Below are 18,051 nucleotides of genomic sequence, written 5' to 3'. Positions count from 1 at the left end.
GAGGCGAGGGAGGAGGTGTTACCTTTTGTGCTGTTTGTTGCTGAGGAGTAAACTGAAGCGTTCTCTTTCGTTTGACAGGTGGAAGGGTACTGATCTTCCCAGTCCCCTGCTGAATAAAGATACGCTTTTGCGTGTGATCCACGTCAGTGGATTGCAGTTCTTGTTCAAATCTATGTTTCTTCATTTGAGAAGACATAGAATGCTCTTCAGTGTAGGAGCCAGAAACAGGGTCTGATGTCGCTTTTTTCGGCTCCGAAAACCCTGTCGATTGTTTTTTCGGCTCCGAGGTAACCTTCCTTTTTTTCTGTGCCGAAAATTCTTGGCCTCTATGGTCTTCGGCGCCACTGTCTCGGCGTCGATCCGTGTCGACACCGAACTCTCGGTGTCGATGCTTCTGTTTAGCACTCTCTCGGTCTCGAGGAGGCTGCGTGCCGGTGTCTCGACCGGAGTCGGACGATCTTGACACTGAATGGGCCTTTTTCGGTGCCGATTGTTGGTCACCGAGAATTTGGGTGGAGCCATGGCCGGTTGGCAGTGGCGTCCCCTGGGCCTTCTTTCCTTTTTTAAGGTTTGATCTCGACGTCTTACTCACAGTTCTTGTAGAGTGTAGCTCGTCGGAGTCTGAATCCTGGATGGAAAAGGATTCCTCCTGTTCCTCTTCTGTCTCGAACTGTCGACGCTCTTTTGGCGTGGACGCCATCTGCAGTCTTCTCGCTCGACGGTCGCGCAGAGTTTTTCGGGACCGGAACGCCCGACAGGCCTCACAGGATTCTTCGCTGTGCTCGGGTGACAGGCACAGATTACAGACCGAGTGTAGGTCCGTATAAGGATATTTGTTGTGGCATTCGGGGCAGAATCGAAACGGGGTCCGTTCCATCGGCGTTGTCCTCCACGCGGTCGGGCCGACTAGGCCCCGACGGGGTGCCGAAATCTACCCCGAAGGGCACCGAAGCGCTTCGATGTTCAACGCGTCGTTGTATGTGTCTATCTCTAACCGGATCGCAACGATACCGTCGAAAATCTTCCGTCTTCAGCTATCTTTCCGTTCCGAAACTCGGAGCGACAGGAACACGTCCGAACCCGATGGCGGAAAGAAAACAATCGAAGATGGAGTCGACGCCCATGCGCAATGAGCACAGAAGGTGGAGTCACTCGGTCCCGTGACTCGAAAACACTTCTTCGAAGAAAAACAACTTGTAACACTCCGACCCAACACCAGATGGCGAGCTCATGCATACCATGTGTATCTACAGCGACAGATGCCATCGAACATAATATTTTTCTATATAAAAACCTATTGGCCTGGAATTGTCTTTGAGTGTGTGTTCCTCATTTATTGCCTGTGTATATACAACAAATGCTTAACACTACCCTCTGATAAGCCTACTGCTCGACCACACTACTACAAAATAGAGCATTCGTATGAACTTTTATTGGCACTATCAACCTGTAGGGAAATGCCTCCCTTGGCATGGTAACCCCTTAACTTTTTGCCTTTTGTTGATGCCAGTTATCATAGGTGTGCTGGGACCCTGCTAACCAGGCCCCAGCACCAGTGTTCTTTCCCTAAACTGTACCTTTGTTCCCACAATTGGCACAGCCCTGGCACCCAGATAAGTCCCTTGTAACTTGTACCCCTGGTACCCAGGGCCCCGTGGCCAGGGAAGGTCTCCAAGGGCTGCAGCATGTATTATGCCACCCCGGGGACCCCTCACTCAGCACATGCACACTGCATCACAGCTTGTGTGTGCTGGTGGGGAGAAAACGACTAAGTCAACATGGCACTCCCCTCAGGGTGCCATGCCCCTAACCTACTGCTGGAGGCATAGTTAAGTCACCCCTCTAGCAGGCCTTAAAGCCCTAAGGCAGGGTGCACTATACCACAGGTGAGGGCATTTGTGCATGAGCACTATGCCCCTACAGTGTATAAGCAAAACCTTAGACATTGTAAGTGCAGAGTAGCCATAAGAGTATATGGTCTGGGAGTCTGTCATGCACGAACTCCACAGCACCACAATGGCTACACTGAAAACTGGGAAGTTTGGTATCAAACTTCTCAGCACAATAAATGCACACTGTAGGAAGTTGGCTCTGTATGTACTATTTCAAAGTAAGAAATAGCATGCACAAAGTCCAAGGGATCCCCTTAGAGGTAAGATAGTGGCAAAAAGAGATAATTCTAAAGCTCTATTTTTTATGGTAGTGTGGTCGAGCAGTAGGCTTATCATAGGGTAGTGTTAAGCATTTGTTGTACACACACAGGCAATAAATGGGGAACACACACACAAACACAATTCCAGGACAATAGGTTTTTATATAGAAAAATATATTTTCTTAGTTTATTTTAGGAACCACAGGTTCAAGATTTACAAACAATACTTTAAATAAAAGGTATCTCACTTAGGAACTTTGGATTAGCAAAATAGCATATACAGTTTTAACACAAATGGCAATAAGCTATTAAAACTGGACGCTTAGTACAATTTTCAACAGTTCCTGGGGGAGGTAAGTGTTTGTTAGTTTTGCAGGTAACTAAACCACCTACAGGGTTCAAAGTTGGGTCCAAGGTAGCCCACCGTTGGGGGTTCAGGGCAACCCCAAAGTTACCACACCAGCAGCTCAGGGCCGGTCAGGTGCAGAGGTCAAAGTGGTGCCCAAAACGCATAGGCTTCAACGGAGAAGGGGGTGCCCCGGTTCCAGTCTGCCAGCAGGTAAGTACCCGCGTCTTCGGAGGGCATACCAGGGGGGTTGTAGGGCACCGGGGGGGGACACAAGTCAGCACAAAAAGTACACCCTCAGCGGCACAGGGGCAGCCGGGTGCAGTGTGCAAACAGGCGTCGGGTTTGCAATGTAGTTCAATGGGAGACCTAGGGGTCTCTTCAGCAATGCAGGAAGGCAAGGGGGGGGGGGGGGGGGGGCTCCTCAGGGTAGCCACCACCTGGGCAAGGGAGAGGGCCACCTCGGGGTCACTCCTGCACTGGAAGCCAGATCCTTCAGGTCCTGGGGGCTGCGGGTGCAGAGTCCTTACCAGGCATCGGGTTCTTTGAAGCAGGCAGTCGCGGTCAAGGGGAGCCTCTGGATTCCCTCTGCAGGTGTCGCTGTGGGGGCTCAGGGGGGGGGTCAACTCTGGCTACTCACGGGCTCGCTGTCGCCGGGGAGTCCTTCCTGTAGCGTTGGTTCTCCACCAGTCTAGCCGGGGGCGTCGGGTGCAGAGTGCATAGTCTAACGCTTCCGGCAGGAAACGTGTGTTCTTTCAAAGTTGCTTCTTTGTTGCAAAGATGCTTCTTCCTTGGAGCAGAGCCGCTGTCCTCGTGAGTTCTTGGTCCTTTTAGATGCAGGGTAGTCCTCTGAGGCTTCAGAGGTCGCTGGACCCTGTGGAACGCGTCGCTGGAGCAGTTCTTTTGAAGTGGGGAGACAGGCCAGTAGAGCTGGGGTCAAAGCAGTTGGTGTATCCGTCTTCTCTGCAGGGCTTTCAGGTCAGCAGTCCTTCTTCGTCTTAGGTTGCAGGAATCTAGTTTCCTAGGTTCTGGGGTGCCCCTAAATACTGAATTTAGGGATGTGTTTAGATCTGGGAGGGCAGTAGCCAATGGCTACTGTCCTTGAGGGTGCATTCTCCACACCTGATGGGCATTATCAGTTCACTGTTATGCCCTTTAGTTTAAAAAATGTCCCTGCCACCTTCCAAAGGTTGGTGAATCAAGTCCTTGCTGGTTTGGAGTCCTTTAGTGCAGCTTATCTTGACGATATTGCTGTCTTTAGCTCCAGCTGGCAGGATCACCTGGTCCACCTGAAGAAGGTTTTGAAGGCCCTGCAAGCAGCAGGCCTCTCTATCAAGGCATCCATATGCCAGATAGGGCAGGGAACTGTGGTTTACTTGGGATACCTTGTAGGCGGAGGCCAAGTTCAGCCACTCCAGCCCAAGATCCAGACTATTACGTGATCAAGGATACGGCTGAAACACGTTCTGGTAGGAAGCATTGGTGAATAAAAGTTTTTTGGACCTCCATTTGGTGTCCGGGAACTTTCTGCATGTAACAGGAGGATTGTTGGCAATAATATGTGGATGGCTAGGTCCACGCCTGGACCGCTACTGAATTAGCAGCCTCGGATGTCTGGCAACATTGTTTTATACATCTGTTCGTGGCATGTTCCGCTGCAGATTCACATGCTGTACACTGTTCCTGCCATCTAGTGTTGGGCTCGGAGTGTTACAAGTTGTTTTTCTTCGAGGAAGTCTTTTCGAGTCACGGGACAGAGTGACTCCTCCCTTTCGGCTCCATTGCGCATGGGCATCGACTCCATCTTAGATTGTTTTCCCGCATAGGGTGAGGTAGTGGTAGAATGAGAATAGTAAAGATGTCCATGCAATGGAATAGAAATGTATGTACATAGTTTAGTCTAAAGGAATGTTTATTTACATATATACAGTTTACTAATTGCAACTGAAATGGCTACAGGCTCCCGGGGAGGTGGGAGGGCGCATGTGAGACTGCAGCGGAACATGCCACGAACAGATGTACACTGGTTAAGTCACATTTTCCGTTCAATGGCATGTGTAGCTGCAGAGACACATGCAGTGCATAGACTACAAAGCAGTAATCCTCCCAAAAGCGGTGGTCAGCCTGTAAGAGTTGAAGGTGTTTGAAATAATGTTCTTAGTACAGCCTGTCCTACTGTGCCTTGTTGTGTTGCTAACACATCTACACCGTAGTGTTTGGTAAATGTATGAGGTGTGGACCAAGTGGCTGCCTTACAAATCTCCGTCATTGGTATGTTATCTAGTAAGGCCATTGTTGCCCCTTTCTTCCTAGTGGAGTGTGCCTTTGGTGAAATTAGTAGTTCTCTTTTAGCTTTTAGGTAACAAGTGTGCATGCATTTAACTATCCATCTGGCTATACCTTGTTTGGATATAGGGTTACCAGCATGGGGTTTTTGGAATGCGACGAAAAATTGTTTAGTTTTCCGAAATGGTTTTGTCCTGTCTGTAAAGAAATGGCTCCCTGTTGCAGTTACCTCCCACATTTTGCCTGATGCTGATGCTGACTTGACTGAGAAGTGTGCTGGGGCCCTGCTAACCAGGCCCCAGCACCAGTGTTCTTTCACCTAAAATGTACCATTGTCTCCACAATTGGCACACCCTGGCATCCAGGTAAGTCCCTTGTAACTGGTACCCCTGGTACCAAGGGCCCTGATGCCAGGATAAGGGCTGCAGCATATCTTATGCACACTGCTTGCCAGCTTGTGTGTGCTAATGGGGAGAAAACGAGTAAGTCGACATGGCACTCCCCTCAGGGTGCCATGCCAACCTCACACTGCCTATGAAGTATAGATAAGTCACCCCTCTAGCAGGCCTTACAGCCCTAAGGCAGGGTGCACTATACCATAGGTGAGGGCATAAGTGCATGAGCACTATGCCCCTACAGTGTCTAAGCAAAACCTTAGACATTGTAAGTGCAGGGTAGCCATAAGAGTATATGGTCTGGGAGTCTGTCATGCACGAACTCCACAGCACCATAATGGCTACACTGAAAACTGTGAAGTTTGGTATCAAACTTCTCAGCACAATAAATGCACACTGATGCCAGTGTACATTTTATTGTAACATACACCCCAGAGGGCATCTTAGAGATGCCCCCTGAGACCTTAACCGACTACCAGAGTAGGATGACTAGTTTTAGCAGCCTGCCACACACCAGACATGTTGCTGGCCACATGGGGAGAGTGCCTTTGTCACTCTGTGGCTAGTAACAAAGCCTGTACTGGTGGAGGTGCTTCTCACTTCCCCCTGCAGGAACATTAACACCTGGCGGTGAGCCTCAAAGGCTCACCCCCTTTGTTACAGCACCCCAGGGCACTCCAACTAGTGGAGTTGCCCACCCCCTCCAGCAAGGCCGTAGGAGATAATGAGAAAAACAAGGAAGAGTCACTGGCCAGTCAGGACAACCCCTAAGGCATCCTGAGCTGAGGTGACTCTGACTTTAAAAAATCCTCCATCTTGTAGATGGAGGATTCCCCCAATAGGGATAGGATGTGCCCCCCTCCCCTCAGGGAGGAGGCACAAAGAGGGTGTAGCCACCCTCAGGGCTAGTAGCCAGTGGCTACTAACCCCCCAGACCTAAACACACCCCTAAATTGAGTATTTAGGGGCTCCCAGAACACAGCAAGATAGATTCCTGCAACCTAAGACGAAGGACTGCTGAGCTGAAAAACCTGCAGAGAAGACGGAGACACCAACTGCTTTGGCCCCAGCTCTACCGGCCTGTCTCCCCACTTCAAAAGAACTGCTACAGCAACGCGTTCCCCAGGGTCCAGCGACCTCTGAAGCCTCAGAGGACTACCCTGCATCTAAAAGGACCAAGAACTCCCAAGGACAGCGGCTCTGCTCCAAAGAAGAAACATCTTTGCAACAAAGAAGCAACTTTGAAAGAACACACGTTTCCCGCCGGAAGCGTGAGACTTTGCACTCTGCACCCGACACCCCCGGCTCGACTTGTGGAGAAACAACGCTACAGGGAGGACTCCCCGGCGACTGCGAGCCCGTGAGTAGCCAGAGTTAACCCCCCCCCCGAGCCCCCACAGAGACGCCTGCAGAGGGAATCCAGAGGCTCCCCCTGACCGCGACTGCCTGCTTCTAAGAACCCGACTCCTGGTAAGGACACTGCACCCGCAGCCCCCAGGACCTGAAGGATCTGACCTCCAGTGCAGGAGCGACCCCCAGGGGGCCCTCTCCCTTGCCCAGGTGGTGGCTACCCCGAGCAACCCCCCCCCTTGCCTGCATCGCTGAAGAGACCCCTTGGTCTCCCATTGGACTCCATTGCAAGCCTGACGCCTGTTTGCACACTGCACCCAGCCGCCCCTGTGCCTCTGAGGGTGTACTTTGTATGCTGACTTGTGTCCCCCCCCGGTGACCTACAAAACCCCTCTGGTCTGCCCTCCGAAGACACGGGTACTTACCTGCTGGCAGACTGGAACCGGGGCACCCCCTTCTCCATTGAAGCCTATGCGTTTTGGGCACCACTTTGACCTCTGCACCTGACCGGCCCTGAGCTGCTGGTGTGGTAACTTTGGGGTTGCCCTGAACACCCAACGGTGGGCTACCTTGGACCCAACTTTGAACCCTGTAGGTGGTTTACTTACCTGCAAAACTAACACATACTTACCTCTCCCAGGTACTGTTGAAAATTGCACTGTGTCCAGTTTTAAAATAGCTTATTGCCATTTGTGTGAAAACTGTATATGCTATTTTGCTAATTCAAAGTTCCTAAGTGAAATACCTTTCATTTAAAGTATTGTTTGTAAATCTTGAACCTGTGGTTCTTAACATAAACAAAGAAAATATATTTTTCTATATACAAACCTATTGGCCAGGAATTGTCCGAGTGTGTGTTCCCCATTTATTGCCTGTGTATGTGCAACAAATGCTTAACACTACCCTCTGATAAGCATACTGCTCGACCACACTACCACAAAATAGAGCATTAAAATTATCTCTTTTTGCAACTATCTTACCTCTAAGGGGAACCCTTGGACTCTGTGCATGCTATTTCTTACTTTGAAATAGTACATACAGAGCCAACTTCCTACAACATGTCAGAATCATACCCCAATACTGTTGCAAGTCATTGAAGTATGATTCCATGTACTCTAGGGGCTCCTTAGAGGACCCCCAACATCGCTACCACCAGTCTTACAGAGTGTTCCAGGCAGCCCAAGGTGGTGCTCCGATCTCCCCCAGAGGGTCCCTGGTTTCTGCCGTCTTGTTTCCAAGGTTGGCAGGGAACTCTGGGAGCATCTGAGTGGCCAGGCCAGACAGGTGACGTCTGGGCCCTCTCCTGATAGCTGCTTACCTGGCTAGGTGACCAGTCCCCCTTTCAGGGCTATCTATGGTCTAACTTGGGTGGGTCCTTGGATTCGGCTTGCAAGATTCCAGCAGTACTCTTCTGCAACCTCCACTTGACTTCTGGCCACAATAACGGTGACTGGACCCTCCAGGAACCAACAGTGCTGCAATCCACAAGGAAGACTCTTCTGCAACTGTTTCCACGGCTCCTGCCAGCTTTACAACATTTACCTCACTGTGCATCCTCAGAAGACAGCAGCTTTTCAGCCTGAACAAAAAGGAATTTCCCTTTAGAGTGAAGGAGTCAATCCCCTGCATCCGCATTCACCTGCTGCAACGATGACCGGCTGCGTGGATCTCCCCTCATCTTGAGCAGCATGGATCCTGCTTGACAGGTGGTGGTCCGGAGTAGTCCTCTTGGTTCTCTCTGACAGCTATCCAACTTTGAACGAGGTAACCCCTTGATTTCCCACGCAGGACAGTACCCCCGTGCACCGCATCTCTTGCAGAAAACAAGGTTTGTTTGCATCTCCTCCAAGGGATCTTCAGGCGACGTGTAGCTCCAGTCCCCATCACTCCTTCCTGCAACGATCAGCTCTCTGCGTGGTTATAGTACGGCGTGAGTTCCCTTTCTGTAGTGCAGCGTGGGCTCCTTCTGTGACTTCTGTGTCCCCAGCCTGTGGGACTCCTGTGGGTGCTGCCTCTGCTCCTGTGGACTCTCTGCGATGCGGAGGGTCCCCTGTGACTCCTCCTCCTGGGTTGAGTCCTCCTAGGCCTTTCTCGTCCCCGGCAGCACCACTTTTCCACTAACCGCAAGTTTGCCTTAGCCAAGGCTTGTTGGTGGAATTCCTGCATCGACACCCATCTGCAATCTTTACTCCAGCGTGGGACATCTTCTGCATCCTTCAGGAACTCTTCTCCGGCTCCAGGGCTGACCTTTTTTTCCTCACCGTCGACCAACTCCTGCAAGCACAGCTGGGTGGGCAGTAGCTCCTACTCCTCCTGGACTCCACTGTGGCTTTTGGACTTGGTCTCTCTCTCCACAGGTTGTCTTCTTCTTCTTCAGGAATCCACCACCATCAGGTGACACCACCCTTTAGAACCTTCCTGAGAGAAGCACCAGTACCTCAGATTTTCTACCGCATGTTGTGCTAGGGAGTCACCTCAGAGCTCTGCTCTATTCTTCATATCTTTTGGATCATCAGGGCCCTTGGTACCAGGGGTACCAGTTACAAGGGACTTACCTGGATGCCAGGATGTGCCAATTGTTAAAACAAAGGTACAGGTTAGGGAAAGAACACTGGTGCTGGGACCTGGTTAGCAGGCCTCAGCACACTTTCAAATCATAACTTGGCATCAGCAAAGGCAAAAAGTCAGGGGGTAACCATGCCAAAAGAGGCATTTCCTTACACATGTTTGGTATCAAACATGGCCAGGTTCGGAGTTACCATTATGTAGCTGGACATAGGTAAGTCACCTGTGACTACCTATGTCCAGTACACACGGAAAATGGCATCCCCGTATTCAGAGTCCAGGAAAATGGATATGGCGTTTGTGGGGGCACCTCTGCTAGTGCAGGGGTGACCTCACACACCGGTACCTGCACCCTGCCCTCTGGGCAGAGAGGAACTACCACAGGGGTGACTTATAGTGACTTGATGCAGTGACCTGTTGTGAAAACGGGTGCATGCACCTGTTTCACACAGACTGCAATGGCAGGCCTGCAGAACCATTGCATGGGCTCCCCATGGGTGGCAGAATAACTGCTGCAGCCAAAAGGGATGCCCTGGAACACCAATGCCCTGGGTACGTAGGTACTATATACTAGGGACTTACATGGGGGTACCAATATGCCAATTGTGGGAAGAAAAAGGTACAGTTACCAAGTTAGAAGTGAGAGAGCATAACCACTGGAGTCCTGGTTAGCAGTATCTCAGTGGACACAGTCAAACACACTGACAAAAGGCAGAAAATGGGGGTAACCATGCCAAAAAAGAGGGCACTTTCCTACAGGTGTGCAAAGTCCTAAGCAAACAAATTTAGAGGGAGAGAACGCAGTCACTGGAGTCCTGGTTAGGAGGGTCCCAGTGAACACAGTCAAAGCATACTGATAGCAGGCAAAAAGTGGGAGTAACCACGCCAAAAAGAGGGTATTTTCCTACACCCCGCACTTGCGAAGTCCAGTGTAATGGAGCTGGAGCTCGTAGAGGCATCTCTGCTCATGCAGGGAAGCCCTCACATACAGAGACCTGCAACCTGCTCCTCTGTGCTAGGAGAGCCTGCCAGAGGGGTGACTTACAGTGACCTGGTGCAGTTAACTGTGGTGAAAAGGTGCAAGCACCTATTCATGCAGGCTGCAATGCCATGCCTGCAGACATTTTACATGGGCTTCCATGGGTGGCATAATACATGCTGCAGCCCATGGGGAACCCTTGGTGCCCGAATGCCCTGGGTCCTTATTACCATATACTAGGGACTTAACAAGGGGGCACCAGTATGGCAATTGTGGGGTGTGCAAAGTCCTAGGCAGCCAAATTTAGAGGGAGAGAGCACAATCACTGCGGTCCTGGTTAGCAGATCCCAGTAAAAACAGTCTAAGCATAATGACAGCAGGCAAACAGTGGGGTTAACCATCCCAAAAAGAGGGTACCTTCCTACAGGTGGCATAAAACACAATAAACATAATAAAGAAGGCCTAGTTCTGCAAGTGTGTGCATGTTCAACTTAGACCTTGGAAATAAACACCAGCATATTTCTAGTCTTGGAACAAAAAGGGATCTGGAATATCTAAGTCTTCTTTTAAACAATGAAAGTAAATAAATCTGCTTTGATGGGTTCTATGAAAAAATAAACACAAGTCCATACCGGCACACCATGAGCCATTAGTGTATTGGGGTTCATAATAGTGACAAGCTGATGGAGGAGATCTGGCTGTGCAATAAATAACTCTGGAGCCAGCTTCTTCATGACTTCTTCCAGCTGTTCTGCGGCATATCCTGGGGCACCATACCAGGTCTTTGGCTCTCCCCTGCAAAAACAACAAATAAATAAAACAAAAGGTTTAAGTACACTGTTAAATGCATTGCTCCACACAGTTGGCAAGTGTATTTATAGATGTGCCAACACATTTGCTCACAGAAATAAGTTCTTTTCAGATTCAGTTTTCAGAAAGTAATTTTTATTTCACATTATTCAGGAAAACATATTGGCAGGATCTCAGCAGCAGCTGGTAGGACAAAGGCCTTTCCTTGACTTAGCCTTGTACAGTTTCTGCCTGGTCCTATGTGTTTTTTTCTAAGATATTCCTGTTACAACAAAGACATCAGAGTTAAGCTGTGATGTCGAAGGGTGTACCTAAAGTGCACACTTTGTTACTTACTACTGTTCCCTCCATCGAGATTACATGTGGGCTAACAGTGGTAGCAATAGAGTTCTTAGTTGAGATTCATTCCTTTCAAATAAACCTATAGGGGATGACCTAACAATTCTCGAGCACGTCACCATCCTGGGTAAAGTATCATGTACCTTGGCTGTCCTGAAGTTCGAAACATACATGATAAACGGAAGGGTGAGAATTGTTTCACATGAGTCACGTTCCTAGATCGTTACCCAGTGGAGTTCAATGGACTCCACGTCTGCGTGCTGGACAATATTGTGGACGCCTTTTGGCGAGGCTACCAATCTCCAATCTAGACACTGAAGGCCTGCACATAAACATCTACTGTCTACCTCAGCGAAAGCATTTGTCTCTGTTGCTAGGAGAGGAAGCTTACCTATAACATTTGTTTTCCTTCTGGAGAATCGCTATTGAAATTATAAGCAATTATTTGCCCTGACCACTCCCAGAATTATTCACTACGGTTTACAACACATACAATCATCTCTATTTAGAAAACCAAATTTTTGAAACAGATTATACATTTTCTGCCTTCTGCATGCTATGTGAACTACTTTCTTATATTTAAAATCAGCCTCGTTGTTAAAGAAAATGAATAAAAAGACAGTGTACTTGTAAAGTGACAAGGAAAACTCAGCTAACAACTGGAAGCAATCCATACAACAAAATCTGGTGCAAACTGCCAGCACTCGGGACAGTTAAAGGTGCTGGAAACAGACGGGCAAGAGCACGACCTTCTCCGTACTTGTCAGCAGTTCTTTTGGAGGGAGGGAAGCGGATGCGTAGAAGAGAAGACCGAAGGCGGGCCGAGCAAGGAGGGCAAACTATTGGTCTGTCAGCTACAAGACAGGTGTCTAGAGTAAGAATGTTGGTAAAACGTGACGGACTGCAATCATGGTGAGAGAGGCAGATGATAGAGCAAAAGCATTCAGATTTTACTGACTTAATTACACACATACTTAGAAGGTGCAAAATACCATATCTTACTGCGTCACAAGTACAAGCATTGGACCAGCCCAACAAGCTGGAATAGGTGATCTCCAGTGTAGATATACTCAAACTGAACAAAGCACTGGGTGTGGACGTCTTCACACCGCTTTTATCTTTCTTTTCTTTTTTAACTGAGCTGTGAAAGCCTGGGCCTTTTCAGACATGCTTCCAATCATCCTGAACCCAGGGATTGACAATTCCTTGCAATTCCGCTTGTGTGTCACACAATGACCTGTCCATATCACATTCAAAATTGAAATTCAAACTGAATTTAAATGTGAAGCAATGCACCACCACCTTGATAGGGGCACCGTTGCCCAGCTCAGTAAACACAGCCCAAATGGGGTGTATTCCCTACAGTTAGGGTCAATGGGAGCGTGTTATTAGCATTAACTTTTCAGAGAAGGAACGCACACATGTTCACCTCTGCCCTAACCTATGGGCCCTTTTAATGGAGCAGATGGCAGATGACGTCCGGCTAACGCCTCCAAGTCCAGCATGTTCTGTCTCCATCTGGAGTGGGAAACTGGCAGCCTTCCAGGAGAGTTCGGGATTCAGCAATAATCTGCAGAAGTCCCAAATTCTTAACAGCTCAGTCCCACAGGAACATAGTGCAACGTTACAAGCATAATTCCCTTAAAAAATGAGATCTGGGTCAGTCACCTATCTAGGTATACAAGTACCCCACCCATCTCTCACTGCAGCCAAAAAAGTGCAGGTTAACTAAGCTCAATCTATGCACACAGTACAGAAAGACCCAATTGTGTGACAAATGGGGGTCTCTCATGGGTGAGAAGAGCTACTGACAATTTTACATTAATTCTTTACACCTTTCAAATACTCCCACTGACGGCTCCATGTACAATATTGAAGAAGCTATAGAATGCCACAGAAAACTATGTATGGGCGGATAAGGAAGTAAGGTGGACCAGAAGCATAACAGCGAAGCCTAGATGAAGGTAGGCTTACCAAGCAACTCAGCTGTGGTAGATGGTTGAATGGAAACGGGATGTATCAGAGAAACATGGGCGTTTTGTGGACCACATAACTGTAGGCACCCATGTTTGCAATAATAGTTCTGCAACTCTAAGCGCTTTTAGATTCGCATGCTCTACCATCTAGTGGTTAAGGTCTGGAAGTCTTTATACACAAAACGTTTTCCTACTGTTGGTGACCATCAACAGAGTCAGAGCCCATGTATGTTATCGACTGTAAGTGGCCCTTTAAAAGCCAAGAATCTTGAGGTTTTTTTTCCCTGTACTCCATTATATGCCTTAATTGAGCTGGTGGAAGGATCATGTGAATCAATAACAGATTTTCTAGCTGTAATACCATTATTACAGATAACTCGATTCTTTAGCAGTGTGAAATCTCTTCTAGATTCAAAAGCTGCATTTAGATTACGTAATAGGGTCACCTTCTTTGAGGAGGAGGAAACGGATGAAGTGAAAATGCCTTAGTATTAGTTGACCAATTGCTACTTCTCTGCATGATTCTAGATATACATAATCGTGTCTTGTGAAAGTATAGAAAAAGTGACGACTTTACAGATATTCTGTAATGAACTTTGCCTTGAATACATACGTGGTCTTTTTTTTTATTTTTTATTTTTAATAGTGAAACGTACTCTTGGTTTAGCTTCAAATGTCATGTTACCAATTTGACAGCAGTACTCTATAGTCTGCAAAATCCATCTTGCAATTGTCTTTTTGGTCTCCGTTGTGCCCGTAGTAATGAATGACCTACGAATACCTAACATTTTGGATCTCATGAATGTAAAACATTACATCCCTACCCTACACATTCCATCCGCCTTAAACATCAGAATGTGCTTTCTGCTGTGTTAGGCGGTTTCTGAAAGAAATCCAGTAGGTGTATGGACTGTTTCATGTCTAAGAGCGACACTGCTTTGGCAAGAATTTGTGGTGTGTCCCCACAGTAACCCTGTCCATAAGTATGGTTGGATACATCTGTAGGAAGTTGGCTCTGTATGCACTATTTCAAAGTAAGGAATAGTATTGCAAAGAGACAAAGGGTTCCCCTTAGAGGTAAGATAGTGGCAAAAAGAGATAATTCCAATGCTCTATTTTGTGGTAGTGTGGTCGAGCAGTAGGCTTATCAGAGGAGTAGTGTTAAGCATTTGTTGTACACACACACAGGCAATAAATGAGGAACACACACTCCGAGACAATTCTAGGCCAATAGGTTTTTGTATAGAAAAATATATTTTCTTAGTTTATTTTAAGAACTACAGGTTAAAGATTTACAAGTAATACTTCAAATGGAAGGTATTTCATGTAGGAGCTTTGAATTAGCAAAATAGCATTTACAGTGTACACATAAATGACACATAGCTATTTTAAAACTAGACAGTGCAATTTTCAACAGTTCCTGGGGGAGGTAAGTGTTTGTTAGTTTTTGCAGGTAAGTAAACCACCTACGGGGTTCAAGTTTGGGTCCAAGGTAGCCCACTGTTGAGGGTTCAGAGCAACCCCAAAGTTACCACACCAGCAGCTCAGGGCCGGTCAGGTGCAGAGGTCAAAGTGGTGCCCAAAACGCATAGGCTTCAATGGAGAAGGGGGTGCCCCGGTTCCAGTCTGCCAGCAGGTAAGTACCCGCGTCTTCGGAGGGCAGACCAGGGGGGTGTTGTAGGGCACCGGGGGGGAACACAAGTCCACACAAAAAGTACACCCTCAGCGGCACAGGGGCGGCCGGGTGCAGTGTGCAAACAAGCATCTGGTTCGCAATAGAAATCAAAGGGAGACCAAGGGGTCTCTTCAGCGATGCAGGCAGGCTGGAGGTGGGGTGGGGTGGGGGGGGGGGGGGGGAGAGGGGGAGGGTCCTCGGGGTAGCCACCACCTGGGCAAGGGAGAGGGCCACTTGGGGATCGCTCCTGCACTGGAGGTCGGATCCTTCAGGTCCTGGGGGCTGCGGATGCAGTGCCTTTACCAGGTGTCGGGTCTTTGAAGCAGGCAATCGCGGTCAGGGGGAGCCTCGGGATTCCCTCTGCAGGCGTCGCTGTGGGGGCTCAGGGGGGTCAACTCTGGCTACTCACAGTCTCGTAGTTGCCGGGGAGTCCTCCCTGTGGAGTTAGTTCTCCACAAGTCGAGCCGGGGGCATCGGGTGCAGAGTGCAAAGTCTCACGCTTCCGGCGGGAAACGTGTGTTATTTCAAAGTTGCTTCTTTGTTGCAAAGTTGCAGTCTTTGGTGAACAGAGCCGCTGTCCTCAGGAGTTCTTGGTCCTTCTAGATGCAGGGTAGTCCTCTGAGGCTTCAGAGGTTGCTGGACCCTGGGAACGTGTCGCTGGAGCAGTGTCTTTAGAAGTGGGGAGACAGGCCGGCAGAGCTGGGGCCAAAGCAGTTGGTGTCTCCATCATCTCTGCAGGTTTTCAGTTCAGCAGTCCTCTTCTTCTTATGTTGCAGGAATCTGAGTTCCTGGGTTCTGGGGAGCCCTTAAATACTAAATTTAAGGGTGTGTTTAGGTCTGGGGGGTTAGTAGCCAATGGCTTCTAGCCCTGAGGGTGGCTACACCCTCTTTGTGCCTCCTCCCTGAAGGGAGGGGGGCACATTCCTATCCCTATTGGTGGAATCCTCCATGTGCAAGATGGAGGATTTCTAAAAGTCAGAGTCTCCTCAGCTCAGGATGCCTTAGGGGCTGTCCTGACTGGCCAGTGACTCCTCCTTGCTTTTCTCATTATCTCCTCCGTCCTTGCCGCCAAAAGTGGGGCCGTGGCCGGAGGGGGCGGGCAACTCCACTAGCTGGAGTGCCCTGGGGTGCAGTAACAAAGGGGGTGAGAGCCTTTGAGGCTCACCACCAGGTGTTACAGTTCCTGCATTGGGAGGTGATAAGCATCTCCACCCAGTACAGGCTTTGTTACTAGCCACAGAGTGACAAAGGCACTCTCCCCATGTGGCCAGCAACATGCCTGGTGTGTGGCAGGCTGCTAGAACCAGTCAGCCTACACGGGTAGTCGGTTAAGGTTTCAGGGGGCACCTCTGGGGTGTATGTTACAATAAAATGTACACTGGCATCAGTGTGCATTTATTGTGCTGAGAAGTTTGATAACAAACTTCACAGTTTTCAGTGTAGCCATTATGGTGCTGTGGAGTTCGTGCATGACAGACTCCTAGACCATATACTCTTATGGCTACCCTGCACTTACAATGTCTAAGGTTTTACTTAGACACTGTAGGGGCATAGTGCTCATGCACTTATGCCCTTGCCTATGGTATAGTGCACCCTGCCTTAGGGCTGTAAGGCCTGCTAGAGGGGTGACTTATCTATACCTGTAGGCAGTGTGAGGTTGGCATGGAACCCTGAGGGGAGTGCCATGTCGACTTAGTCGTTTTGTCCTCACTAGCACACACAAGCTGGCAAGCAGTGTGTCTGTGCTGAGTGGGGGGTCCCCAGGGTGGCATAAGATATGCTGCAGCCCTTAGAGACCTTCCCTGGCATCAGGGCCCTTGGTACCAGGGTGTAGGAAGTTGGCTCTGTATGCACTATTTCAAAGTAAGGAATAGTATGCACAGAGTCCAAGGGTTCCCCTTAGAGGTAAGATAGTGGCAAAAAGAGATAATTCTAATGCTCTATTTTGTGGTAGTGTGGTCGAGCAGTGGGCTTATCAAAGGAGTAGTGTTAAGCATTTGTTGTACATACACACAGGAAATAAATGAGGAACACACACTCGGAGACAATTCCAAGCCATTAGGTTTTTGTATAGAAAAATATATTTTCTTAGTTTATTTTAAGAACCACAGGTTCAAATTCTACATGTAATATCTCATTTGAAAGGTATTGCAGGTAAGTACTTTAGGAACTTTGAATAATCACAATAGCATATATACTTTTTACATAAAACACATATAGCTATTTTAAAAGTGGACAGTGCAATTTTCACAGTTCCTGGGGGAGGTAAAGTAATGTTAGTTCTTGCAGGTAATTAAACCACCTACAGGGTTCAGATTGGGGTCCAAAGTAGCCCACCGTTGGGGGTTCAGAGCCACCCCAAAGTCACCACACCAGCAGCTCAGGGCCGGTCAGGTGTAGAGTTCAAAGAGGTGCCCAAGACACATAGGCGTCAATGGACAAGGGGGTGCCCCTGCCAGCAGGTAAGTACCCGCGTCTTCGAAGGGCAGACCAGGGGGGTTTTGTAGGGCACCGGGGGGGACACAAGTCCACACAAAAAGTACACCCTCAGCAGCGCGGGGGCGGCCGGGTGCAGTGTGCAAACAAGCGTCAGGTTTGTAATAGGAATCAATGGGAGACCAAGGGGTCTCTTCAGCGGTGCAGGCAGGCAAGGGGGGGGCTCCTCGGGGTAGCCACCACCTGGGCAAGGGAGAGGGCCTCCTGGGGGTCACTCCTGCACTTGAGTTCCGATCCTTCAGGTCCTGGGGGCTGCGGGTGCAGGGTCTTTTTCAGGCGTCGGGATTTTAGAGTCGGGTAGTCGCGGTCAGGGGGAGCCTCGGGATTCCCTCTGCAGGCGTCGCTGTGGGGGCTCAGGGGGGACAACTTTGGTTACTCACAGTCTTGGAGTCGCCGGAGGGTCCTCCCTGAGGTGGTGTTTCTTCACCAGTCGAGTCGGGGTCGCCGGGTGCAGTGTTGCAAGTCTCACGCTTCTTGCAGGGGTCTTTAAATCTGCTCCTCTGGAAACAAAGTTGCAGTCTTTGTTGAACAGGGCCGCTGTTCTCGGGAGTTTCTTGGTCTTTTGGAAGCAGGGCAGTCCTCGGAGGATTCAGAGGTCGCTGGTCCTGGGGAAAGCGTCGCTGGAGCAGTTTTCTTCTGAAGGCGGGAGACAGGCCGGTAGGACTGGGGCCAAAGCAGTTGG

The 18,051-nt window shown here is 49.1% G+C and overlaps 1 protein-coding gene across 4 annotated transcripts in view; it reads right to left on the bottom strand.

Annotated features, from left to right (window-relative positions):
• KDM5B (lysine demethylase 5B) overlaps positions 1-18,051 on the bottom strand; it is a 768,574-nt gene that overhangs the window by 367,779 nt on the left and 382,744 nt on the right. For all 4 annotated transcript variants that reach the window (XM_069239028.1, XM_069239026.1, XM_069239029.1 and 1 more), the window contains one exon: positions 10,706-10,868. In XM_069239028.1, the coding sequence (XP_069095129.1) occupies positions 10,706-10,868 (163 nt within the window). The remainder of the gene's footprint in view (positions 1-10,705; positions 10,869-18,051) is intronic.

The sequence above is a fragment of the Pleurodeles waltl genome, chromosome 6 (assembly GCF_031143425.1).
Source record: "Pleurodeles waltl isolate 20211129_DDA chromosome 6, aPleWal1.hap1.20221129, whole genome shotgun sequence".
Lineage (NCBI taxonomy): Eukaryota > Metazoa > Chordata > Amphibia > Caudata > Salamandridae > Pleurodeles > Pleurodeles waltl.
The sequence above is the reverse complement of the archived record's forward strand: the minus strand, read 5'-3'. Positions and strand labels throughout refer to the sequence as shown.